General features: G+C 42.8%; 4 protein-coding genes across 7 annotated transcripts; all 4 read left to right on the top strand.

Annotated features, from left to right (window-relative positions):
- The first annotated feature begins 410 nt into the window (after positions 1–410).
- ssx2ipa (synovial sarcoma, X breakpoint 2 interacting protein a) lies at positions 411–6,333 on the top strand. Of its 3 annotated transcripts, none has more exons than XM_084546411.1 (14): positions 411–754; positions 1,705–1,842; positions 2,046–2,209; positions 2,362–2,571; positions 2,873–2,983; positions 3,079–3,214; positions 3,316–3,391; positions 3,483–3,663; positions 3,860–4,007; positions 4,128–4,264; positions 4,376–4,549; positions 4,643–4,760; positions 5,008–5,161; positions 5,736–6,333. In XM_084546411.1, the coding sequence occupies exons 2-14, from the start codon at positions 1,809–1,811 to the stop codon at positions 5,878–5,880; spliced, it is 1,788 nt and encodes a 595-aa protein (XP_084402537.1). In that variant the 5' UTR covers positions 411–754; positions 1,705–1,808; the 3' UTR covers positions 5,881–6,333. The 3 variants fall into 3 exon arrangements, with proteins under 3 accessions (XP_084402537.1, XP_084402535.1, XP_084402536.1); XM_084546409.1 differs by having other exon boundaries at positions 412–902; XM_084546410.1 differs by lacking the exon at positions 411–754 and having other exon boundaries at positions 950–1,842.
- Positions 6,334–6,437: 104 nt separating this feature from the next.
- Positions 6,438–8,929, top strand: LOC311489137 (guanine nucleotide-binding protein G(I)/G(S)/G(O) subunit gamma-5-like). Its single transcript, XM_084546085.1, has 3 exons — positions 6,438–6,592; positions 7,409–7,551; positions 8,653–8,929. Exons 1-2 carry the CDS (start codon positions 6,512–6,514, stop codon positions 7,532–7,534), a joined length of 207 nt encoding a protein of 68 aa, XP_084402211.1. The 5' UTR covers positions 6,438–6,511; the 3' UTR covers positions 7,535–7,551; positions 8,653–8,929.
- Positions 8,930–10,517: 1,588 nt separating this feature from the next.
- gpt (glutamic--pyruvic transaminase) lies at positions 10,518–26,052 on the top strand. Of its 2 annotated transcripts, XM_084546728.1 has the most exons (12): positions 10,518–10,856; positions 14,553–14,739; positions 18,430–18,519; positions 18,704–18,812; positions 19,006–19,139; positions 21,079–21,322; positions 22,226–22,305; positions 22,386–22,522; positions 22,690–22,864; positions 23,563–23,718; positions 24,992–25,104; positions 25,410–26,052. In XM_084546728.1, exons 1-12 carry the CDS (start codon positions 10,822–10,824, stop codon positions 25,498–25,500), a joined length of 1,551 nt encoding a protein of 516 aa, XP_084402854.1. In that variant the 5' UTR covers positions 10,518–10,821; the 3' UTR covers positions 25,501–26,052. The 2 variants fall into 2 exon arrangements, with proteins under 2 accessions (XP_084402854.1, XP_084402853.1); XM_084546727.1 differs by lacking the exon at positions 10,518–10,856 and having other exon boundaries at positions 13,446–14,739.
- Positions 10,868–13,384, top strand: fuz (fuzzy planar cell polarity protein). Its single transcript, XM_084546729.1, has one exon. It carries the CDS (start codon positions 11,203–11,205, stop codon positions 12,493–12,495), a length of 1,293 nt encoding a protein of 430 aa, XP_084402855.1. The 5' UTR covers positions 10,868–11,202; the 3' UTR covers positions 12,496–13,384.
- Positions 26,053–26,398: the final 346 nt, after the last annotated feature.

Here is a 26,398-nt window from a genome sequence, read left to right as displayed (position 1 = left end):
CCCACTCACTAAAATAGTCAAAATAATAGAAACACTGAGCAGTACTACAAAATGAAAACATAGTTAAATCATCAGCTCTCTTAAACAAATGCTGAGTACCAGAGCCTTCATGAAGCTATAGGATTGAATGCATCTGATTCAGATTCAGAAAACTTTATTTGTCCCCGGGGGGCAATTTAAGGCACAGGTGAGCAGCTTAACGTGCAAGTACAGACATTTTAAGGTGCAAAAGAGACAGAAACCGAACAGGATACAAAATACAAAGTATATACAAGTTACCATGCCATAAATTTTATGACTGTCCAAAATATCCATGGAGAATGTAAACAGACTGCATAAGTAAAGTGACTAAAGTGCAAATGTAAACTAAATGTAAACTAAATCCCATGAGACATTTTGTTGAGCCCATGTCTCGAGGACTGCCACTTACCTCCTGCTGCCACAGGGGTGCATTGCGGTGCTGGCTGCGTGGTGACACCTGACCCTGACACCTGATGACATTTGCATAATCGCGCACTGCGCATGTCCACACCCAATCCACGGCTCACACACTGGTTGCTTGACAACGCTGCCTCCAATAACAGCTCGGCTTGGTTGTGGGACAGCGGAGGAGTAGACTTCAAAAAAACACAACAGCAGCAGCAGGAGGAGCAGGAGCAGGCTGAGCCGACCTACCTACCTACCTACCTACCTGCCTGCCTGCTTATAAATCTGTCGTGTTAATCTCTGCTGGGCTGCGTTGACATTGAAATAGGTGAGTTTTTTTTTTAGTTATAACCGCTCCTGACGGGATGAGGACCGAGCTCGCCTCGACAGTCGCAGATGTTTTCGATTAAGGTTGTTAATTTTACCAGCGAACTTGAAAACTGTCGGATTTAGTTGACCCACTTCACGCCCTGTCAGTGAGTATATCTAAGTTAACTCTCCTTTTTTAAGTTAAATTCAATTTAAAACCAGAAATGTTTGGCTAAGTTAACTTAGCTCAAGTGTACCAGCCAGCTTAAGGCTAATGCTGGTTAGTTATTTGCACCATTATTATTAGCAAACGAGCTAACTTAAGTTAACATCACAGACGTTACAAGATGTTTGTGTACGTCCTTCTAGTCCTCTTTAATAGAAATAACAACGCTTCAGTAGAGCCATTACATGACATTAAGTAAATGTGACATGACTTCATCTCGTCCTCACTCAGTGTGACTTTAGATAAAAGCTGCACATGTTTTCTGGGTTTCTAGATAAGAGGGTTGGAGAGAGTTTGCATATGCAGACACTTCTCCTCGCCTACCATCATTACTTTGTGCTTTTACTGAAGGTTTTTCCCTTATTGTCCGTCAGCACAATGTGCTGGACAGCCCTTGAACATAAGCTGGGACAGTACATAGTAAAGTAATAGGAGTGGCTCATGTACTGTGGTATCTGGTTCAGCCTGTTTCACCGAGCAAGTCAATATCCTAATATTGTCCCGAAGGCTGAAATGTAAAGAGAATAACACGCTCTCGGATTTAGCCTCTGTAAAGGATTCTCATTTTTATTTTTATAAATCCTCTGGCTTGAGGTTGAGATCAATTTACTGTCCTGCAATTTAGTTGCCAGCGGCCGATGGTAGGCCCCGCTGGCACACATCTGACGGCTAATCCTGTGTGGGTGAAGCCCAGATTATCTGTCGCTTGCTTGCCAGTCTCATTGCTTGATGCTGCGTTGCAGGGCTCAGTTCCAGTGGGCTCCTCTGATCCACCGCCCGGCTGCTAATCCACCGCCCCGGTGATAACTCATGACCGCGCATCCTTGTGCCCTGATGTTTCGGTGATATGGGAGAGTGGTGGACAACTGAGACATCTATGGGTAACTTGCTCTGAGCACGTGGTGCTCGATTAGTTCAAGAATAGAAAGGCCTGTCGGCTATGCTTTTTTTGGGCTCCGCTAGAGGTGACCCACATTTTTGTTCTCATTTAGAGCAGCAACCTAATTCAAGACTCTTAGTATGAGAAAGGACAGTAGGTGTACTGTGACTGCAGTTGATATGATTTCCCTTTCTCTGTTTTCAGAAAACTGCGAGATCTCCAGCATATCACATGCAACAATGTCCCCCTCGAGACAGAACAACCTTGTGTCAATGTATTCTTTGCCCTTGTTCAAAAGCTCCTACAGTGTGATAAGTGCCTTCTGCACAGAGGATAATATTCCTCAGTGCATTTCATACATCAGCCAGGTATGAAAGAGTATTTTCATGTTAACTTAAATGCATTCATGTAGTTTAGACCTTTTGTTAACGCTCTTTATTTTTGCAGTGTGTTCATGTTTTTGTTTTCTCCAGAGAAATTTTGATGCAGGACAATGACACAAGACCTCTTTGTTTCACAGGAGCTCGCCTCACTGGGCCTCTCTTCCACATGTATCGAGGCCGCCTCGCCAGGGGGAGCCGGCCTGAGCGCAGTGCCAGCTCTGAATGCCATGTATGAGCTGCTGCAGATTCACAGGCGAAACATGTGCAACTTAGAGGAGCTTGAGAAAGAACAGCTGAAGAAATCCAGCACCTTGGAGCATATACAGATGAACAATTCCAGACTCAAGGCATGTATTATCGGAGGCATCTCTGGGTTGCTTTATTTTTAGTTCAGTCTCAAGACAAGACAACATGTTTTTCTTATTACTTTCTGTCATTTTATTAGCACAATGACAGCTATGTTTCTTCAGTTTTCATTTTGTCGTAGTTCAGCTGTACACCATTAGATGCAGAGCACAATGAAATTAAGATGCGTGAGGAACACAAGAAAAAATATTATGAAAACACAGCCATCTCTGTTTGCTACTTTGGGACCAGTTTAGTCTGTACTTTGTTGATTATGTATATATTATCCATATTTCCTTCCAGGATCAATTGGAACTGTCCATAAGGGAGAAGTCTGGTCTTCATGAGACGGAAAGGCAGCTACAACTTAAAATCAAGACTCTGCAAAGCTGCTTGAAGACAGAAAAAGATGAGGTGGAGCTTTTTTATTAAGCTACAGTTGTGTTTATAGATTTAGTTTGACTGTGCACAAACCTGACAGTCTCGCATGGTTCAATCTTCCTCTACAGGTTCAGAAGCTCCAGAGTATCATCGCTAGCCGTGCCTCTCAGTACAGTCACGACGCCAAGAGAAAAGAGAGAGAAGCTACAAAGCTCAAGGAGCGCCTCAGTCAACTGCTGGTTGACAGAAAAGATAAGAAGCTGGGTAAACGCACTTGTCTTCGGCAAATCTTTGTATAGATTGTTTTTTTCATGAAATTGAGGTCATGTTTGCCTTCACATTTTTTTTTTTTTTTTCCCCCAAAGCTATTGACGTACTGAATTGCTTGGGACGATCAGATGGAAAAAGGAGCCACTGGAAGACTGCGAAAGTAACAGCCAGGTATTATGAAAGCCACCTTGTCACGTGTTAGAATCAGATGAATGTGTGATATTAATTATGTAAATGCATTTTGTAAATTGATATCTTTTAGCCACGAGGGTGAGATGTACAAGTCCTTGCTCAGTGACTACGAGGCAAGTCAGAGGTCGCTGATGCTGGAGAACGCTGAGCTCAAGAAAGTCCTCCAGCAGATGAAAAAGGAGATGATTCACATCCTGAGTCCACGCCAGGCTTCTGCCAGAGGAGCCACTGCTGATGACAGCCAGGAGCAGGTATTTGAATCACACACACACATACTGTATATATAAAGACATCTGGTAGTCAGATTTAATAAACTTAGGACTATTTATAAACCAGATTCATCAAGTGATTAAACCTCAGCTGTGAGCATATTCATGTCTGTCAGTTTAAATGAGATGCTTATAGGTTAAAAAACTGTATATTTCTTTTATCTTGTTTTTGTGACAGGGTGATTCTGATGGAGAGGAGAAGGCAGGCGACAGCAGCAGGGAAACTCTGGACCAGTCCTGTGAGCATGCCAGGGAGCAGCTCACCAACAGCATCCGCCAACAGTGGAGGAAACTGAGGAACCACATGGAGAAACTGGACAGCCAAGGTACATTCAGCTCAGTCAAGGGTTCTGCAGTGTAGCGTTGCCGTTTGCATTTAGAAAATACAGTATGCGTAGAAAGAAGTTGGGTTTATGAACTTATCAACATTGTTTTTACTCTACTAGCATCTCAAGTGCAGAGTCAGCTGGAGTCCAATAAAGACGTGATACCTCTGGAAACCCACGAAGATGAGATGGAGAGGATGAGGCGTGAAGTCCAGCAATGCAAAGAGTTCATCCATGCACAGCAACAGCTCCTCCAGGTCAGCATCCTCTTGTTTTTATGATTATGGATGTTTTTGGTAAGCGAGTCATTGTCTACAAATCATCATAGTTGGGAACAGCACGAGTAATTTAGTGTAAAACATTTGCAGCAACAACTCAATACATCATTTGACGACGAGACTGCCGCTCTTCTTAATGACTGCTACACGCTGGAGGAGAAGGAGCGACTCAAAGAGGAATGGAGGCTGTTTGAGGAGCAGAAGAGAAACTTTGAGAGGGAGAGAAAGAACTTCACGGAGGCTGCTATTCGCCTGGGTCGAGAGGTACTCAGATCATCACCATGGTTAAATTTATTTTATATTGTGAGAGTTGTGACTGCATCCCTTTTTATTTTAATGTGTTCTTGTAATCTACAGAAAAAGGCTTTTGAAGAGGACCGTGCTTCTTGGCTCAAGAATCAGTTTTTGAACATGACTCCCTTTACAGACCGTAGGAGATGTTCCTCGTCGGATGGTCAGAGTGCCTTATCAATTAGTAAGTGTCTTGCTCTCAAACAAGATGGTTTTTTTTTTTGGTAATACTTAATCCAAATGTGCCTAATGTGTAGCACAATAACATGGTCTTGTCTACTTTGTACCTTCAACTCATGGTTTGAGTTTACTTAATCGTTTAGAACAATCTAGTATATTAACTGTATATGGGTACTAGGATTATTAATCTTTAATTTTACAAAAAAAAAATTAATCTACTTTCAATTAATCTTTGATCTGCTGGTCTGCAGGAAGTGAGCCAGAGATCAGGATGTCTTCGGTGAAAGCTCAGCTGGGTAAATCATCAACCTACAATTCGTTTTCCTCTCCTAAACCTTCACAAAGTGCTGCTGTGCCATCCACAACTGACCTTTACCGGACACTTCGCCTGATTCCGGACGGCAGGTAATATTCAGTGGCTAAAATAAATTCCATGTTTTGTTTTCTGTGTTTTATGTGCATGGGTATTGTGTTGTTTCCAAAACCGTGGGCACTAGTCGGACCCCTGTTGCTGGTTTTTCCGCCAATTCAGAATGTTCTATCAGTGGTGGGATGAGTTGGTGTCGGTCTCTGTGATTGGCTGTTCAGTTAGAGAACTAGTGCACGAGAAGAAAAACAGTCAAATATACAAATACATTTTCTCAACGACACGATAATGTACAATGAACAGACTGTGGACCAACCAATGAGTTGATCAGCATGATTCAGGAGTGACTCTACAAGTCCAGTTGCCTTTTCTTTTTTTTTTTTAACCATTTTTTGGATAATTCAGGAGTGGCTAGCTCGGTACGATGTCTGGCAGCTCTTCCCAGCTTCTCACCTAATGGTAGTTGGAAGAGCTATTTCACATACACACAGATTGTAGTGTGTGTATTGTTGCCAGCAGCTGGTTTGGTGCGTGGCTACCTTAAGAAGGCTACAAACCACTGTGTGCTATGTCACACATTAATCATTAATCAATAATATTTCCCATTTCCAGTTCCTCCAGACATTCAAACCGAGGACACTGGCAGGAGTCCAGCTCCACTGAAGACGGCGACACTCGGGCCAAGTCAAAAAACAGACTCCGATGCAGTGACTTGAGCATCTTCTCTTTTGGTGAAGATGAGAACAGCCTCGCCTAAACAACTCCAGTGCCTTTTTGTGTTTTTTTGTGTTCCCCCCCTCTGCTATGGACTTTGGCATCAATACATGAATTCCATCAACGTCAGTGAACTTTTTTTTTTTTTCTTTTTTTTTATGGACGCGCACAAATCATTCACCAAAGCTGATCAAACAAAGAAAGCACTTTAATGGGTCTGCCATTTCTTAAACAAATCAACAACTCAGATTGTAAGCTATATTCAGAGGGGAGCTATCTATCAAGCAGTGGTTTGAACATATTGTAGTTGGAAATAACTTCATATATGTTTATCACATCAAATGCTTGAGTTTTGATTCAAAAGTAACATTAATGTTTACATAATCTATAAGTTATGATTTGTAATAGCATTATATATTGACATTAGATTGTTAATGGTCTACTCTGCAGGTGTGACTGTACAATAAAGATATTTTTAATTTAAAAAGTTCGACTTTTCCCTTTAATCTGTCGCCCCCTAGTGGTTGTAACCGGCAGCTGCGGTCACAAGCGTGAACAACCGGAACCCGGATGTTGTCATCTTTTGCTTTTGTCTTCGCATCTAGCCGAGAGAGAGTCGCACCCACCGCCCAAGCCTTTCATTTCGCTCAAAACACACACACGTACAAAGAAAAATGTCGAGTTCCTCCAATCTCGTCGCCATGAAGAAGGTGGTACATCAGCTCCGTTTCGAGGCGAGCATAAACAGAGTGAAAGTAAGTGGCTGGTTTTGCTGTTTTTTCTGGCACAAAACGCGGGGAGAAATCTCGACCGTTATCTTGATCGGCTAACGGAGCTAGCCGATGCTAACAGCGCTAGCGGCGTGACGTTGAGTTGGCCGACAGTCAACAGGCGTAGCTGGGCGTTGTTTTGTACAGAAGAGGAAGCTTTTGAAATTGTACACAGTGTATTCTAGTCGCCTTATATTTGGGTAAGGAAATTAGTTCGACATCACGAGGTAGGTGTAGCTAGCATCTATCAAAAAACCAGGTTACTAGATCATGCTGTAAGCTAACATCATCGTAAAGTAACACCACGAACCTGCTCGTAAATTAGCCAGCACCAATGCTAACATGTTAATTTGGTAAAGCAAAGTAGCACTCACTGATTAGATTAAATACATGAGTAATTAGATTAGAAACAGGGTTGTGTATGAATAAGTAAATCCCATGTGAATGTAGGATGGTTTGTGTACATTCACATAGCAGTACTTGTATCACTACATTTCAGGCAAATCATATGACCCCTCGTGTAGATGCAAATCATCTAACATGTAAATGGTGTATTTTCCCTGCATTTCCCCTTGGGTTGCAATCAAATTGAGGCAACAGGATTTCTAGTATTAAATGATCTTAAATACTGCAGTACACCATAATGAAGTGGAGTGCTATTGAGCCTAAATATCATGATGGTATATATTTTCCACCTCCCTCTAAGAGCTACAGAAGTCACCACTCAATAAGTTTTCATTGGCCCATTGTTACCCTGTTTAAGAGATTGCCCACCTACATCTTGATTCCTCTTGTCGCCAGGTTTCGCAGGCCGCCACAGACCTACAACAGTTCTGCATCCAGAACGCCATGCAGGACCCTCTGCTCACTGGGGTGTCCTCCAGCACCAACCCCTTCAGGCCGCAGAAAGTCTGCTCCTTCTTGTGAAACCACTGTATTCATTGGTGAGTCTGACACTCTTTTGATGTATTCATATACACACTCACTCACTCACTCACTCACTCGTGCATCGTAGAATAACAGGGATATGTTTTAATTTCTGAAAAGCTTAATGCAAAAGTCTGAAGAATGGCTGAATTTAGCCACACAAAAATGTGAGTCATTTAGATTTCATTATGGGTGGGGTGTGTTTCTACTGATAAAGAGAAAACAAACCCTCGCAATTAGATAGTCCAACGGCCGTTCAGTTGTAAACAAATTTAACTCCATGGTGCTCAGATGTCTACATTGCTGCTACCTCTCTGTCCATCACCACAATCTATTTGTGGCCGAAGAAGTTGGTCTGGCTTCCAGACTGGGTCAGAATTTCTTTTTAATTCAATTCAATTCAATTTTATTTATATAGCGTCAATAACAACACAAATCGTCTCAAGACGCTTTACAAAAACCCGGCCTGAAACCCCCAGAGCAAGCCTGAAGGTGACGGTGGCAAGGAAAAACTTTTAACAGGAAGAAACCTTGAGCAGAACCCAGCTCATATGGAGGAACCCATCTGCCTAAGGCCAGCCGGGTACAGACAGAAGAAAGAGAGAAGAGAACAGCAAGATAAACATACATCTGTCATAGATACACATATCTGACTAAAAAGCATTTTAATGCATTTTGAGGCAGATTTCTTTCTGTACATTTTGTTTTAAGACGGTAAAATTAAACCCGTTCACTATAATATAAACCTTTTAAATTGAAAGGTCACACATGATATTGATATCTGCCATTTTTTTCTTCACAGTAAAATGAATGTGGTCAACTTGAATATTACACTGTTGACAGTGGAGAGGAAAAAAAACTAAACATTTCACACCTTTGCCATCTATCTGTTTAGTGTCCGTGTCCGGTCTATAGAGTTCTTGCCTAATTTAGCTGCTGGTTTTAAGATTTTCTACTATTCTACTTCTGTTGTTTAGAAATAATGGTCTCTACTTGTAAATTATATAATCTATATTTCATAAATTTAAGTCATCCTCATGATCCTGAGAAAATAATTAAATCCCATGGTCTCATGACTGTCTTCTTCTTCTTTTTTTTCTTTTTTTTTTGTTCTACAGGCCTTCATTTTGATGCTACAGGGAAAAGTTGACCTCAACACTGCTCCTCATGCCAAGCCATTATACTGCCACGGGATCTCTCAAGTGTAGAACACATTGGAGTCATGTCAGGAAGAATACCATCTATTTTCAGCCACAGTAGAAGAACGAAGACCGTTTTATTTTTCATGGCACAGTGTGATTTTTGAGTAAATTATTGTGCCTTTTCTATTGTTCTATTTTAGTCATCGCTGTTCTGAACTTTTTTGTATTTAATGAATAAAAACATTCTTTACTACTCAAAGGTGTTATTGCGTGCCGTTTTCTTTTTAGTTTGTTTATTGATTAATACAATATACAAAGGTCACTGCTTACGGAAACCATCTAATAATGCAAAATTTCAGTGTAGCTGTTACCTCCCGAGTATGTAGCCAGGGGATGAAGGGAGGAAAACAAAAGAATATTGTTTCCGGGTAAAAGGAAAGCGACACAGAGACCGATAACTGTGTGTAAAAAGGATGTTTCTTTATTCAAAAACAAAATACTAATGATAACTAAGACAGCTGGTCACAAAACTAAACACAACCGACCACGACCGACAGCCACAAACAAACTAAAGGCGCCACCACACCTGGCGGGAAAAAGACAAAATGACCCAAAAGCGCCACCACACCTGGGGAGAAAAGGAACACAGGCAAAAGACCAAGAAAGATTACTACTGTCTTTTCCACAGAAAAGATTAGTTAGTACTTCACCAGTCAGAGTTCCAACAAGCAAAGTCAACCTCACGCTTCCACCACTGTGGTCCACCATCTCTCTCTCTCTCCGGGCCGCACCTCACCTCCACTCTTTAACCAGGATCAGCTGATTACCTGAGTGGAAATGGCTGCTGGTCGGAAGAGGGGAGATCACCTAGAGGAGGAGGAGAGTGGGAGAGAGAGACGCACAAACACACCAAAACAACCATAGAGGCACTAGGGCCGTAACAGTAGCCTAGAAATATCAATTGAAACAGCTGATATGTTGATCATGCATATTTCCCTACTGTGGGATAAATACGGTCTATTTTATTTCATGAAGTAGACTAAATTAAGAAGTTGGGTAGAACACAACCCATTTCCTGTGTAATGTTTAGTGATACATGTGTCTGGTTTAAAAATGTGATCAAATTTTTATTTATTTATTTTTTTTGTTCATGGGAAAGAATATTTCAAATAATGAGATCAGAGAGTAAGTACAATGGAAGGACAAAAAGATGGATGGAAAGCTATTTTGGATTACAGCTGTGTAATCCACAGGCGTCCATTTTAGATAGATTTTAGTAATTACTGCTGTAAGAGTGTAATAAATGTCAGACATTTGTTTTTTGAGGATCATGTTCGGTGGTGGAAGAAGTACGCAGATTCTTTGCTTAAAATTAATATAACACAATGTAAACTACCTAGCTTTGCAGTATGTTTACCACCATCATGGTGAAATACCGTATTTGCCTTTGAAATTTTACTCAAGTTGAGGCATGTCTGATCAGCTAAATGTGCTCTAAATCACTTTAAACAGGCGTTTGTGATGCCTTAAGGTGCAGCTGGGATTATTTGAACTATTATATGTGTAGTTGATTACAGCAGCACAGTGAATAACATTTTATAATATTAATCGCTGTCTTGTTCAATATAATATATTACTACAAAGAAAGGAGCAACTGTAAGTGGCAGAGTAATGAAGTGGTGCAAAAAGTAAGACGTATATAATTGAAATACTTTAGTTGCCAACAATAACAGTACCTAAATATTAGGTGGTAGGAGTAAATTATTGTGTATGAATTGTGAATTGCCATAACAACGCGTTATTTGTTTTCATAACTCACTGATTTAGTAATCTGTGGAAACCTTGGTTGAAAAATTCTCAGTAATCCCACTCTGCGTTTCACATTGAAAGCATCACCCAGAAAGCTCAGAGCGCCATCTACACGCGATCCCGCGATATTTCGTCAGGCCATCGGTCCGACTCTCGCGAGATGTCTGTGTTGCCCAACGGTAAAAAATTCATGTAGCGGAGCAACGCTTCCCTGAGGTCCTGGGACTGAACCCAGGTCGGTCTCCGCGTCCCGCTCCCTAAGCGGTAACAAGAGAGCCCCTTACTCGTAACTGCAACTCGACCAGCCGAATGAAACCGCTCTCGCCAGTGTGAAGAATGAATCATGGGACAGCGTTACTGTGGAAACGACGGTAACTTCTTTTGTTAACCTAGCATGTTAAATGCAGTTAGCTAACAGAAGCTAGTGGTCGGCGAGCCGGCGATATTTGTCTTAGGTAACGTGGCTGTAGTTGTGCTGCATGATATATATTGTGTCATTGTTCTCGGTTTATCGAGCTACAGGAACGTGATTTGTGCGATGTGAGCGGCTCAACGTGGCTGATGCAACGCCCAGGATTTAATATCGTTAATCTGGTCTGTCTGGTTTTACGTGGTGATCGTCATTATACAATCAGATCAGTTAAACTCGTTTAGTAGGCTGGCTCATTAATCTGCTGCATCTTAGAAGGAGTTTGTTGTGCGGCTGCAGCTAACCCGATGATGATGATGATGATGCTCCAGGACGGATCAACACAGCTCCTGTGTCTCACAGCCAGCAGCGGGGTTCCCCTTTTCACAAGGGGCGCCTCCAAGCAGCTGCCCTTCTCCGTCATCGGCTCCCTGAACGGCGTTCACATGTTCGGTGGCGGTCAGGGGGTGGTGCTGTCCTGCTGCGAGACTGAAGGCGGGGGGAAGGTGGTGTGGAGAGTTTTCCAGGACAGTGTGATGCTCATCGCTGTGAGTGGTGCAGGCAGCAGCAGCAGCAAAGAGGAGGAGGAGGTCCGTCTACAGCGGCTCCTCGAGAATGTGTGGAGCTGCATGGTGCTGGTGCTGGGGCAGGATGAGCTGGCCAATGTCAGGAATGTCGAGAGGCTGAAGAGGGACCTGCGCTCCTGCTTCAGCCTCATCGATCAGCTGCTGGAAGAGAGACATGAAGGTATTCTGGGAAATCTCACACACTGTGCCGATTCACTGCTGCCCCCGAACCCGGCTGTTCTGCAAGAGGCCGTGGATGGCTTTGCTCAGGCTGCTGACAGCGAGTTCGGTTGCCTCATCGTCCACGGGCGGATAGCTGCAGCAACGGAGAAGTGGTGGCGCCTGGCGCCCCAGGAAGTCGTCCTGCTTTCCGCTTTGATACGTTCCCTGTCCGCCTCTGGATCATCTTCTTGTGATTACCCAGTTTTCCTCCCTCAGGGTAGCCCCACCGTGGCCCATCGCCTGCTCCGCTTCCAGCTGCTCCCCGGGGCGGACGCGTGCGTCCTCTGCGGCCCCACGCCTTCCCTGCACCGAGCCGAGACGGGGCTGGTGGGTCGTTTCTGGTCGCCCCTGGTGGAGACCCTGAGAGACTGCCTCGCTGTAGGAGAGCGCTGTTTGCCTGGCTCTGTATCCCTGCGTCCTGATGTGCTGGCACTTCTTCTCATTAACCGCGAAACCCGTCGCTCAGTCTCCAGCGTGCGGCCTTCCACTCGTCATCCGCTCTCCAAGGCCCGTTGCTGGGAGTTACTGAAACTATTCTACATCTTCTGCATTTCGCGCTACTTCACGCAGGAGGAGGCGTTGTGTGTCTCCCCGGAAGAGAGGGCGCATAGAGGCAACACTGAAGACTTTGCCGGTGGATTTTCCCATCAGCCACAGCAGTGCTATCTAGTTACAGAAGAGTGCAAAAGCTATGGACTTCAGACACCACAGCACCAGCTATATCTCCTTATCTCACCATCTGTACCCACGTTAGCTCTGCGTACTGTGGCTACACAGACTCTCTCTGATATAGGTGCAGCAACAGGATTTTAACTGGAGCGCTCATTTAGTGATGAAATCTTATTATTTTGACAAATCCACAATGTTAAATGAAATAATTTCCCATCAGGTTAATCATCTGTCGTGTGAATTCACTTTATCACTTTATTTATTGATATGCAGACACGGATATTGTCGCACAGTGTGTCTAACTTTACTGACGTTGAAGTTGCTTGTGCCGTAGTAATGAAAGAAGTTAATGAATACTAACACTAGTAACTTCACTGTAACAAAAATGTATTAAGACAATAATGTGAAGCTGTCACACTGGGATAAATAAGAGCCTGCTGTTTGGTGTCGGTGTTCCTGTACTCTGGTCTTGAGCCTAAATGTAGTTGAGTAATTGCTCTGGGTTTTCGTGTCACTGTAATTTATTCACACTTTTCCCTCTCCGCTGATGTGATGCTGACAAAGCCTGCCCACCACTGGCGGAGCGTTTCATTGCAAAACAAAAACATTATGCAACTGCAAACGAGACCTTAAACCACTTCCTCAAAAAATAAGCCGGATTGTTTCAGTATTGTTTGAATTTAAACGCCTCGTCAATCAAAGCTAGCGCCAGGTTAAGATGTTTTTTTTTTTTTAATATTTTTCCTTCAATCTCACATCTCCTTGACACCCACTAGACACAGACAGCCAGACTGCATGAAAGTAATCAGCTTTAATAAACATATGTGACTTCCATAACACATATGTTCACAAAAAAAAACAACATTGTCATTATGTAAATTAATAAAACAAAGACCACCATAAATTACTGATGATAAATACAGTTTGCAGCGGTACCGATAAATTCAAGAAGGCCTATCGCTCTCTCACACTTCAGTGTGAAGACAGAATTTAACTGAAAGTGACACTGAGGGTCAGTAACATCCCAGTAAGTAGTTTCTAATCTTAGTTTATCCTGACTTCTGCTTTTAATGCTTATTTCCTACTTGGACGTATCCGTAAGTGGGAAGACAGTCAGGGAACGGGACACACGTCGCATTTCCTCACAAGAAGATCTCAGTTAAACGTGAGAAATGTGAAATTTGAACCAGTGTGATTAGGTCTGACCTTGTTCCTTCAGTTTGACCCTTTCACAAAGGACCTTGAAACACTGCTGAGCAACGGAAATACTATAAATACATATTCCAGGTCACTCCAGGGGGGAGTGTTTTATGACATTAAAGCCATCTGGGTGCAGATTTTTTATATAAATTGTTAAGGCAGTTCCTGGATTTGCATTAATCCACCTGGAAGAAAATTTTAACTAGATCCACAGGAACCAGGTCAGTTCAGGTTACCAAGTAATCTCCAGAGTCTCCTCCCAGACCCGCTTGGAGATCCCAGAAAAAAAAAAAAAGTTAGGAGCAGTGTATTGGATAAAAGTTGGAAGCTGATGTCGATTGAGGTTCAATCTCCCCGAGCTGTAGTCTGAAACAGTTTTGGCTCAGTAACCAGAGAAGTGACCCTGATTGACAGCCCCACGGTGCGTATGGTAACGGAGGAGAGGGGGTGGGATATAACGGTGGTTGTGAAGCCACACAAAAGGGGGAGGGTTGCGCTCGCTGGCTGCAGAATTGCCATGTGTGCACCCCCCAAAAAATTCAGTGTGAACAGATCTTTATAGTGGATGTGGATGCGGATGCAGCCGGCAGGGTGTTTAGAAGCACTTTGGGATTTTATCGCATTTTTGCGGACGCCAAATTTAGCCCTATCTCCACCGAGAGGTCCAAAGGTCTGGACGCTTAGTCATTTTAGAAGCGCTCTGATTCCACTTGATATCGCTCATATCAAGTGAAGCAACCGGCGTGGCGCAGGTCGCTGTGCACCACAGGGGCTTTTAAAGTTACGCGACTTGTTTAAAGAAGGAAAAACAAAGCGGTGCAAGTTATGTCAGCCTCACGGATGCAGCTGCTCTCGCCCAGAAACGTTCGCCTTTTAAACCGGGGGCGAAGCGAATTGGTAGCCGGCAGCAGCAGCAGCAGCAATGGAGCGCAGCGGCTCCGCGGTGGTCCCGGGGTCCGCTCACTGACCTCTCCCCCCCTGTCCCACTCCTCTCCCGGCAGAGCCCTGTCGAGTCTGAGCACGACGCGCCGTGGACTTCCCAAAGAGAAAATGACCGAGAACGGGATGATGTCGCGGGCCAAGGTGTTGACCATCGACACCATGAACCCCACGGTGAAGAAGGTGGAGTACGCCGTGCGGGGGCCCATCGTGCAGCGAGCCGTGGAGCTGGAGAGGGAGCTCTCAGAGGTTTGTACAACAACATCTACGGAAAAATAACATCAAATTCTCATCACCTCATGTGGCATGAATGTATTGTGGTGTTATGCAAATACTTGTTTACAGAACGCCAACATACTGTGACATCTGTACTTATTTGACTTTAATGGAACTTTAAATGTTCATAACAATGACACAATAGATTAGACTCATCAAAAGGGCTCAGCTTAACTTGTTTTTTTGCTGCTGCAGACTTTTTTTGGGGTCTAAACTTGAGTTAAGTCAGCGTCTTTAATTTTGCTAGGATTGCAGATCTGCAGGTTTCTATTCCTTCTTGTGTTCTCTTGACATCTAAACATTATCCCACAAACAAAACTCGGTGTTCTTACACACGCCCCTTTATCAAAGTCCATCAGCTAGTTACTGATTCCTGAGGTGGATCATGTCAGACAGTTTGATCCAGTTGATGTCACCCACTTCTGGTTTCACCACTTGTTTTCCTCTCTCTTTCCCCTTGTTAATTTCTAACTCGCTTTTAAGCGAGTGTTGTTTTTGACTCCTGCATGTCTCTTGCCACAGTTCATAGTCTAAACCAGAGATATATCAGTCTGATCACCTATATGTGAAGTAAAGCCTGTTGTCTTTGTGCTCCTCTTAAGAGTAAATAGATAAGATTGTCTTATAACACCATGTATAAAGCATTTAAAAACATAATTTAAACAAGTAATAGAATTACTTTTTAATCCACAGCCTTATAGATTGTTTCCAACTCACTGGTGACCACTTGTCTTTTTTTTTTCTTCCTGAAAGCAGTGCTCAATCCCTTCCTCTCCGTGTGTTTATGATGATGTGGCAACCAGCTGTTAGTGTACCGAGTGCAGCCTGGCGTGAAAAACTGCCCTCTCTTGAGTGCTTTGCTCGGTAAAGGACGAGTATGCCAACAGTTTCTTGCGCAGGTGAAAAGCATGGCAGCATTGTCCAGCAGGGATCGTAATGTCGGCGGCAACCTTTTAACCAGACTGGTTCACTGGCCAAGATTTTATGTTCTGTTTACTCTTGACAGCTGCTCAGCCACAGCTGAACTCCACTCTCTGGAAAGGATTTGCTCAGATTTCCTCCTGTTGATTTATTTCCTTCTCCGCTGTACAAGATCAGGTGTTTTCAAATTGATATTCAGATGCTCTAAAAGCAGAAGAAATTGCTGCCTGATTCAGCTTGTTAAAAAGCAGACGACAAAGTGAAGCAAGGGGGAAACAAAGGAATTCTTGTACTTTTTACAACAGCTAATAAACTAACAACATTATGTCTGGGCAGGGGACGAACAGAAGTTTTTATTCTCTCCAGTCCTTTTGGAAAGCACACCATCGGGCCAGAAGGCAGAATTGTACCCCGCTTAACTGTCCACGGCCCTCGCAACTTGTTCAACAAAACTCTGCACTAAGCTCTGATCATTTTTAATTGTTCTTCAAAGATTTGGTAACACACATTCCTCTTAATTATATGAGGGCCTTCTTTGTCACACTGTGGCTTGGATGGTGTTGGGTTACTTTGGGAAAGAGGTCGCAATGGTATTCTCTCTTTTGTCTCGGACTTGAGCACGCTCACAGGAAAGCACACTGTAATCCTCTTCTCCTATTTCCTTCACATTTCCTTTTTTGGAACTAATATGTACAGTACAAAAACGACTTTGTTCATGTTTTTTTTTTTTTTTTTTACCTAATACAAAGTATGTGTTGTCTAAGGAGGGTAGAAACAAAACAGACTCTGAGCCAACTTACTGTACCAGATAAGTTAACTGTGTTCTTATTACATGGTGGTTTTTGTTTTGTCCTAATGAGCGGCTACCTCACGGTGAATGAGGACATTTGGACAAAGGCCCGGCTATTTTTTCTGGATCAGATCCCTTCCACAGTCGCGATGGTTATGCATTTCATACACACTCTTGTGAACCTTGTGTGTATTTGGCATCAACCTACTGAAGAAGCACTTAGCTGAAGAAGCCAAAGAAGCTTAGTCGAAGTGAATTTTCCTATCGTAGTTTATTTAACTGCGTCCTATTGTGCGTCACTGATTAAAGCCCTGCCATTAAAACAAAACGCTGCCGCCTCTGCTTGAACTCCGGCATTGTTTGTTGGGCTGTTTTATCAGCGGTGGAGGACAAAAAGCACCGTTCGTTCAAGTCGGTTCACAGGAGCAGAGGTCAGCTTGTTCGTAAGAGATCTTCATCATGAATGGGCGGTTCCTTTGACCAAGGGGGTGTTATCTACGCTGATCAGTGCTATTGGCTCAGCCAGAGAGACGCCTCTTATGTCTGACCAATGAGGGAGCTGGAGACTCAAATTTCCTAAAATCCTAGCTGGATTGGACAAATCAAACAAACAGGCTGTTTTGATTTCTGCTGGGAGTCTGAAGTGTCACGCTGTTCCTCACATCTGGTGTTTGCAGTTTGTGGTGCACATGTATGCTGTTTATCCTCTGTCAGTGGCCTCAGCTGGTTGAGAGATTATCTTTCAGACATAGTATATTACTGGCCTGGAGGACAGCAAATGAATATTTTTATTTTGGTAATATGACGTACTAATTATTTCTGACATTTGGCCTGTGTCAATTTCATGTCCTACATCCTGTTCTGTTTCAGTTTACGAGCTTCTGCAATGTATGTCTGTGATCGTGCGTCAGAGGGTTAACAGTATCAGCCTGATAAGGTGGTTTGTTCTGGTTGAAACTTTCTCCCAATATTTGCACATATTATCGGCATCAAGGCTGTTGGTAATACGCTCAATTATTTCTGCCACGTGGTTTGTGCCTTGCTCGCTGGCCAGTTCATTGGGTACCACCTACTTAACTAATCCCTGTGCCTAAGTAGAGTTTTGAGAGTACTTCAGATGATGACAGAACAAAAAGGCCTCTTTGTACCCTGGGTGATATTTATGTTTCAGGAAAGGCTGTACTGTCTTACCTGGCCTTTTTGAATGATAGCGAAATACCGTGATCTTCTAAGATTCTTAGAATTAATATTAGACTCGTTTCATTTAATGAGAAACCCAGAAAGTAGGTGTTTTTGAAAGCAGTGTGTCTCCTAAACACATTTTGTGTCGCCACGAGGTTTGACGGGTGCATCCCTCATAAGACATTCCCAATGCTGGTTTTGGGAGCATTTGAAATCTACTTTGGTTACATTCACATCTGTTTACTATTTATCTTCTCTTGGTGCGCTCATTGATTGGCTAACACAGCTGTAAAGTCTACATACTCATTATCTGCAAAATCACATAACCACTCTGCTATGTGGAGTAGCTAAGTCCAGAACAGGATAACATTTGGGACCAGATACGCAAAGAGCATTAAAACCTAGAGCAGACACTTGTTGCTTTGTCTCCATTTGTTTATCTGCTCCAGCAGCAGTAAAGTCACTGGAACAGTCTGACCAACAAACACTGTAATCAAGCCCTGCAAGCGGTTGCTGATCTCACGTGTGCTCTGCGGTTGGTGGGTTTTGGAGATTCTTGGCAGAGGTACACATCATGTTGCGTTTAAATATGTTCAGGTCAAGGTTATTTAAGTGCAGCGGGGGTTCATAACCAGCTTTGTTAATTGTCAGACACTAAACGTTATAGAACAGATGGCGATATTCCTACCAAGTAAAAACAAGTGCCTCATTGTCGGCATTTTTTTGACATGCTTCCTAATGTTTCCGTGGGTTGTGTTTATGTTTCGCAGGGAATGAAGAAGCCCTTTGTCGAGGTCATCAAGGCCAACATTGGTGACGCTCATGCCATGGGCCAGCAGCCAATCACTTTCTTCAGACAGGTCTGCTCCTAAACCCTTCCCCCAACTTCTCATCTAAATATAGTTTACTGTTTCCACTTTCTTAATTTCCATGAGAGTGATTTCCATATTATTACTTTGATGTCAGCCATTTTTTTTTATGTCCTTGTCCCTTATCCATGCTGGATTTTACACCCTTTAATCTAACACATCTCTTTGTTTCAAGGTCTTGGCTCTATGCTCCTACCCTGAACTTCTGAGTGACAACTCATTCCCAGAGGATGCTAAAAGTAGAGCCTGCCGCATTCTGCAGTCCTGTGGAGGGAACAGTATGGGTGTGTATGAGTGCGAAGGTTTCTTTGTGCCAGCGTGATGATTTTCATATAACCCTGGTTGCTAATTATCACATTTTGTCTCTTTATACGCCCACTGAGTGATGTACAGGTTTACTGGTGTTGCTTTGTAGTGTTAACAACTTCACGTCGCCATAGCAGCTCGAATGACTATATCCACGTGAATCTCCCTCAGGTGCCTACAGCGCCAGTCAAGGCATAGAATCGGTGCGTCAGGATGTGGCCCGTTACATTGAGCGGCGAGATGGCGGCGTGCACTGCCACCCGGATGACATTTACCTCACCACAGGGGCCAGCGACGGCATTGTGGTACAGCATGACTGCCATTTTATATGTTTGTGGTAAAAGTTTTGTGAAACACTGAGAAACCTTTGAACTGAAGCCATCGTCAGATCTCTTTAAATGACGCATCCGACAAGCAGCAACTAGCAGGGAAATAAATACAAGAACAAATAACAGGATGTATCGAAGGTCGACAAGATTAACAAAAGAGCTTAAATTAGATGCTCAAACATTTTGGTTTGTGCGCCAAGTAATACTTTCTTGTGACGCCCCTTTTGGTGTATGTTATTGGTTTATGAGTTAAGAGTGATTAAGTCTGGGTTGGGGTTAGGATTAGGGTTAGTCGTCATTTTGTTAACCATTTCCTGCAAGATCCCCTTGGGCTTCCTAACCTAATGTGCAATTCCTCAATTAAAAATAGGACTGTATACTGAAGGCTTCATGACATTATGCAAAAAACCTGCATGAAGTTACTGTATTACAGCTACACCCTTCATTGCTTTTAACATTACAAATCTGGATGCATGTTAAGTGCAGTGCAGACAAAGCTGCTGTATAATTCCATAACATGATAATCTGTATGTAAAGTAGGTAACGTGGTTCAATTGACACATATAGCAGATAAAGTGTTTACCACATCACCATTTTTCTCAGTAAATGTGTTTCTAAAGGTGCTGCTGACATGACATTTTCACCACATGTCGGTAACAACCCATGCAACCCACACATGCAAAGAAATCAAACCTGAGATGTCCATAAATTAAGTTACGTGTTACAAAATGGAATGACACAGGGAAAAAGCCTTCAAATCTTCTATGAACTCCGATCTTTAGTTCTTTCCATAGATTTTCTGTTGGGTTCAAGTCAGGTGATTGGCTGGGCCATTCTTGCAGCTTTATTTTCTTTCTCTGAAACCACGTGAGAGTTTCCTTGGCTGTCTGTTTGGGATCATCGTCTTGCTGTGAAATGTCCACCCTCGTTTTGTCTTCATCATCCTGGTAGATGGCAGCAGATATTTTATCAAGAATGTGTCGGTACATTTTTCCATTCATCCTTCCTTCCATTATATGAAGTACACCAGTGCCATATGCTGAAAAACAACCCCACACCATAATGTTCCCACCTCCATACTTCACTGTTGGTGTGGTGTTTTTGGGGTGATGGCCTCCAAACACAGTGTGTATTATGGCATCCAGAGAGTTAAATTTTGGTCTCATCTCATCAGACTACATTCTCCCAGTATTTCACAGGCTTGTCTAAATGTTGTGCAGCCAACTTTAAACAAGTTTGAGCGTGTTTTTTTTTCTTCTGCAATAGAGTCTTGCGTGGTGAGCGTGCATACAGACCATGGCTGTTGAGTGCATTACTTATTGTTTTCTTTGAAACAAGTGTACCTGCTAATTCCAAGTCTCTCTGAAGCTCTCCACAAGTGGCCCTTGGCTCTTGGACAACTCTTCTGATAATTCTTTTAACTCCTCTGTCAGAAATCTTGCGAGGCGAAATTATGTTGTTTCCACTTCCGGTTTATGGCCCCAATAGTGCTCACTGGAACATTCAGAAGTTTAGAAATCCTTCTGTAACCAATGCACGTCAATGTGTTTTGCAACAGTAAGGTTGCCAAGGTCTTGAGAGAGCTCTTTGAGATATTTTTTGTGTGACACCTTGGCAGTGAGACACTTCTTTTATAGGCCATCAGCTGGAACTGAACCAGCTGATATTAATTTGCAATTTGCAAGTCAAGGGGCAGGATTGCTTTGTAATTACTAATAGATTTCAGCTGGTGTCTTGGCTTTCCGTGCCTTTTTGCACCTCCATTTCTACACGTGTTCAATACCTTTTCCCTGTGTCATTCCATTTTTTTAACACGTAACTTATCGACATCTGGTGAAAATTTCATGTCAGAGAAAAATGTTGACGTGTTAAATACTTATTTTACCCGCTGTATCTCCCCGTGCTCCTCTCTCAGACCATGCTGAAGCTGCTGGTGTGTGGCGAAGGTGCCGCGCGTACGGGTGTCATGATCTCCATACCTCAGTACCCCCTGTATTCTGCCGCACTGGCCGAACTGGGCGCCGTGCAGATCAACTATTACCTTAATGAGGAGAAGTGCTGGAGCCTTGACATCACTGAGCTGCAGCGCGCTCTGGATGAGGCCAGACGCTACTGCAACCCTCGAGCCCTGTGCATCATCAACCCCGGAAACCCCACCGGTAAACATCTGTTACGGCCGTTCTTATGATTGGTTGCAGTCATCAATATCTTCTCATATTAAATCATCTTGTCAGATCTTTATATCATCAAGTAGTATCAATCAAAGGGAATAGACAACATCGCCTAATGCAGAAGGTGAACGTGTCAAATGAGTCTTGGAATCAATTTCCAATATTGATGTCAGTGCTCATTCATTCTTTGTGGTTAATTTAAGGTTCCTCTGTTATTTCCACGTGCGTGTGACATGATGTACTAATTATTTAGCCATTATTATTTAACTACAGTTCTCGTTAAAAGCTTTTACTACAGCTTTCAATTGTATCGTGCGATCTTCCTCGGAGTTTGCCGCCTTAAAGTTAGCTCAGTTGTCAGCGTAGGAAGAGCGGTTGTCAGTCGTCACAATAAAATGACAGCTGAGCTTTTTCCCTGACAGCCGAGCAAACGAGATGCGGTAGCGAGCGCTGGAAAAATCTACTAAATGAACCGTTTGGCACTTGTTTTGACAGACGCATCTCTGGTTTTGTCACGGATGATTTGGCCTCTTTGGTGGTCTGTATTTATCTCAGGCCTCGTGACTTTAAAATGTAAATGTTTTTGGGGGGCTGTTTTGCCTTTATGAGCTAGTCAACAGCCATAGAGGCAAGAAACAAGGGGAGAATAAGATAAAAAATAAAATATGCAAGAGTTGTCCCAAAGCTTGAGCCACACAGGGGATGTTGTGAATCTACTCTGTAAACCACAACACCCACCAAGACGCCTTTTCTACATGATATCTCCTCCCAAGTAGTTCCATAGCAACAAATTTCATTGCATTTCTCAAATGAGCGCCACTAGATGGCAGCAAAACCACACAACTGTCTGCCTCGTCCCCACTCCGTAACGAGCCTGCCTCCTTTCCACAGGTCAGGTTCAGAGCAGAGAGTGCATCGAGGATGTGATCCGATTTGCAGCAAAGGAACGTCTCTTCCTCATGGCCGATGAGGTACTGTCCGTATGATCTCATTAAACATCCACCTGCCTTCTGGTTTTCTTCACCCTCTAATATTTGTCCCCGTCGCTCAGGTGTACCAGGATAATGTGTATGCAGACGGGTGCAAGTTCCACTCTTTTAAGAAGGTTCTGTTTGAGATGGGGCCGGAGTACTCAGAGACAGTGGAACTGGCATCTTTCCACTCCACCTCCAAATGTTACATGGGAGAGTAAGTCCGCTCATTTACATCCTGGGGATAGGCCCCTAACATAACATAACATAACATTAACATAACCACCTAGAATAAGCTAGGTGATGACATAGTACCTTGTGTTTGCCTTATTTGCGCTTTCTTATGCCTCAATTCTTTCTGCAACATCATAATCTCTCTGTTAGGTGTGGCTTCCGCGGAGGCTACATGGAGATCATCAACATGGACGACGAGGTGAAGGCCCAGCTGACCAAGCTGTTGTCGGTCCGTCTGTGCCCTCCTGTTCCTGGACAGGCTTTGATGGACCTGGTGGTCAACCCCCCACAGAACGGGGAACCCTCATACGAGAAGTTTATCAAGGTACACAGCCGATCGTGAGAAATGATCAGTAATGCACAGACATAATGCAACACTATTATACATTTGCAGTGCCAGATGCTATCTATATGCATTGCTTATAATTCAGCCAATATGAATAATTCTACGTTATATCTAATTACATCTCTGTTTTATGAGAAATTAGTTTGTTGTTGGTTTTAAATTCTTTTGTATAACTTGTGTTGGGATCGAATGGGTTGAATCCTATTGCTAGTTTCGCGGTCAGTGTGTCGAAGTAATGCTTCCAAAGAGAGGACGTATAGAAGCATGTGGATTACTTCAGAAAATCCCCTTAATGTTGTGACTTCTTGTGCGTCTGGAATTATTGTCTTGTATGTGAAAAGATTCTTTGTTTGTCATATGATCTCTTTAATCTCACTGTGCCGTACGATATCAGGCGTGGCCATTTGTCTTGTGGAGCTCATACAAATCAGGAGAAATTCAAGCAGAAAACGTTGTTGGAAAAGGTCAGACGCACAGAGCGAACAATAAAATAAAAAGGCAGTGGACAAATTAAGGGTAATGAAACATAACCCTTTGCAAAAGACGGTTTTAGATTTTACAATCAGATGGTACAATCAGTCCGAGTGCCACAAATGTTGCGGGTGAGTCCTGATTCTAGTGGCCTCTCAGTGTTGTGTCCTTTCTCATGTATCTTCTGTTCTTTCTCCCACATCCAGGAACGCACAGCCACATTAAGTGCCTTAGCAGAGAAGGCCAAACTTACAGAGCAGGTTCTCAATACCGTGCAAGGCATCAGCTGCAATCCTGTGCAGGGTGCTATGTACTCCTTTCCTCGCATAACCATCCCTGAAAAAGCCGTCAAAGAGGCCACGGTCAGTCCTGAATCTTCTTTTATAAATGTTTCAGTGATTCAAGTTCCTTTGTGATATTGTTTCAAGGTTATAGCATTGAAAAAAAGCAGCAAAGAAAACATCTTCTCAGCACACACGCTGATCTACCACTCAGGGTCTGGTCTGCCTTTATTATATCATTTTAGTTATTATTTCTATCCATCGCCTCAGCGACTCTAAATGCACTCGTCTTCGATATTAAATAGAATACAACATGTGAACTGTAGCGCTGTGCTGGACTAAACAACTATCCACTTAGGAGTTCAGTACACTGTGAATCCACCACCCTGTTTGCTAAAGAGAACAAATGATTTCCAATAGCGTGTCGTTTCAATTGTGTCCCCCCCCGGTTCACTGCTCCGTAGGAATTTCAGAGGGCGAACGAGCAGAGCCGCTGAGGATCTGATCAGCCGTACGGGAGGAGAAGGTCAGAGGAACGCTGACCTACCGACACCTGATCAATCCCAGTGACTCTGCTCGCCATCTTGGTCCCACAGTCAGCCAAAAGATAGAGCTCCTTTATGTCAACATTGCCATTGACTGTTTAAACAGAGCTGCTGTGCAGTCTGTCGAGGCGGTCGCAGTATGAACACTCAGTGGCTTCTGAGGCGGGGATGCTTTAAAAATCAATTCAAAATGTTTCACGAAAGCCTTTGATTGCAAGGAATTTAGATTTACTTCCAATTGATTTAACCTCAAATCAATTCTCATCTGTTCTATTTGCCTCGGCTCTACAGTTATCGCTATGCTGCTGTAGAAAATGTCTCTATCTAATCGGCTGAAGGACACCTGTGCTACAATAACTCCGGAGAACATGAACAAAAAAAGGAAATTATTAAAAGTAGAAAAAATAAATTAAAGAGCTCTGAGAAGGTTTTGCAGGACTACTAGCGCTGCACTTGTTGTAATTCATTTTTATGCAAATATTAAGAGCAGGAGCGGACTGTTGGTCACAAAGAAACGCTAAATTGAATTTATTCAGCCTATTTAGCCAGGAAGTTCCTTCAGATTAAAATCTCTTTTTGAGGAAGACCAGACCCATTTTATTTCACCTGAAAATACTTTCTATTAAATTTGTTAAGTCGGATCAAAAACCGGATGAAGATGCAGACAATAACGTGATAAAACATAGCTTCTCTGGACGCGGTACTTATCAAAAAAGTATTTCTGTTCCTGATCTATACTCAATACTTAATCAAAATAGTCCAGAATATCGAGCTTCAGTCCGTATAATGTTTGTTTTTCTTGCCGTTAGGAAAAAGGACAGCAGCCAGACATGTTTTACTGCATGAAGATGTTGGAGGAGACGGGAATCTGCCTCGTGCCTGGAAGTGGCTTCGGCCAGAAGGATGGGACCTACCATTTCAGGTACAGGCCGCTTCTGAAGCAGCAGCTAATGATTCACAGTGCATTGATCATCCAGTAATTTGCCAGTTATATTCTAGATTAAACTATAAATTGTTCCATGAAGACCTTGAGGTATTCAGGGCAAAATCTTGTCAGTTTACCATAAAACAACTGTACGTGGTGTGTTATACTGCCAGGTTTTTCTATTATTTTGAATATAAACATTACCCCTGACTCGTATATTAAACTTTAAGCGGAGGCGTCTGCTGTTTTTGCGTCACTCAAGTTAATTTTTCACCTTCCTCTCTTCCCTTCTCTTTGACCAGGATGACCATCTTGCCACCGACAGATAAGCTGAAAATCCTGCTGAACAAAGTCAAGGAGTTCCACCAGAAATTCACCCAGCAGTACTCTTAAATTTACACACGTCTTTTCCCTCCCTTGACAAAAAGGAGGAGCTCGCCAACCACAATTAAAACGCATTAGCCAATGAGAATTCATTTGTCACTTATAAGTGCCTTCTCTACTGTGGCTCTGGTGGTCTCTGTGACGATGCACTTCGGCCTCTATAGCTGTCACATTTGGACATTCACAGACGTTACTCACAAGAAAACAAAACTGGAAGGAATTCGGTCGGAGACCCGCGTCTGTTTTAGTGCAAAAACAAAATATGGCTTTATCAATTGTCTGTGTTTCCTTTTTTTGGGGGATGTACTGTACATAATGTAGGCCCGTGAACTTGTGAGCTTACGAGATATCTTAAATGTTAATGCCAATATGAAAAAAGGATGTACCACTGAAGAAAAGGGTGAAGCTGCTTATGAACTGGGAGCACATGTACGTCCGGTATTCAGTATTGTCCTGCAGGGTGTACTTGCAGGACAAAATATGCCCCAAAAGCCCCATTTGCATGATGATTCAGTAGGACATTATTTTGTAGAGTAAAAATAAATGTAAGAATCTGTTTCATCTCTTCTTGTCAGATTTTGTTTTTAAAAGGACATAATAAGACAAATCTTATCCTATTCTGTGATGTTAAACACTAAACAGTCTTTACACCGTACACTTCTACTGTTGTTTCATGTCACAAAAATACCACACATGTGGTAAGTAGCATAATGTTTGCTTTTCAGATCATTTTGTCTGAAATAAATACATCACTCCTTTTTAACTTTATTTATTATTAGACTAAGGCCAAAGGTTTATGCAGACATTAATCACGAAGTCACTAATCTGACTGTGATTCTAAATTTTTAGTGATCTTGCTCCACTTTCACTCGGTTTACATACTGATTATGTCTTAAAGGCAACTCCA

The sequence above is a fragment of the Chelon labrosus genome (assembly GCF_963514085.1).
Source record: "Chelon labrosus genome assembly, chromosome: 6".
In the NCBI taxonomy this organism is placed as follows: domain Eukaryota; kingdom Metazoa; phylum Chordata; class Actinopteri; order Mugiliformes; family Mugilidae; genus Chelon; species Chelon labrosus.
The sequence above is the reverse complement of the archived record's forward strand: the minus strand, read 5'-3'. Positions and strand labels throughout refer to the sequence as shown.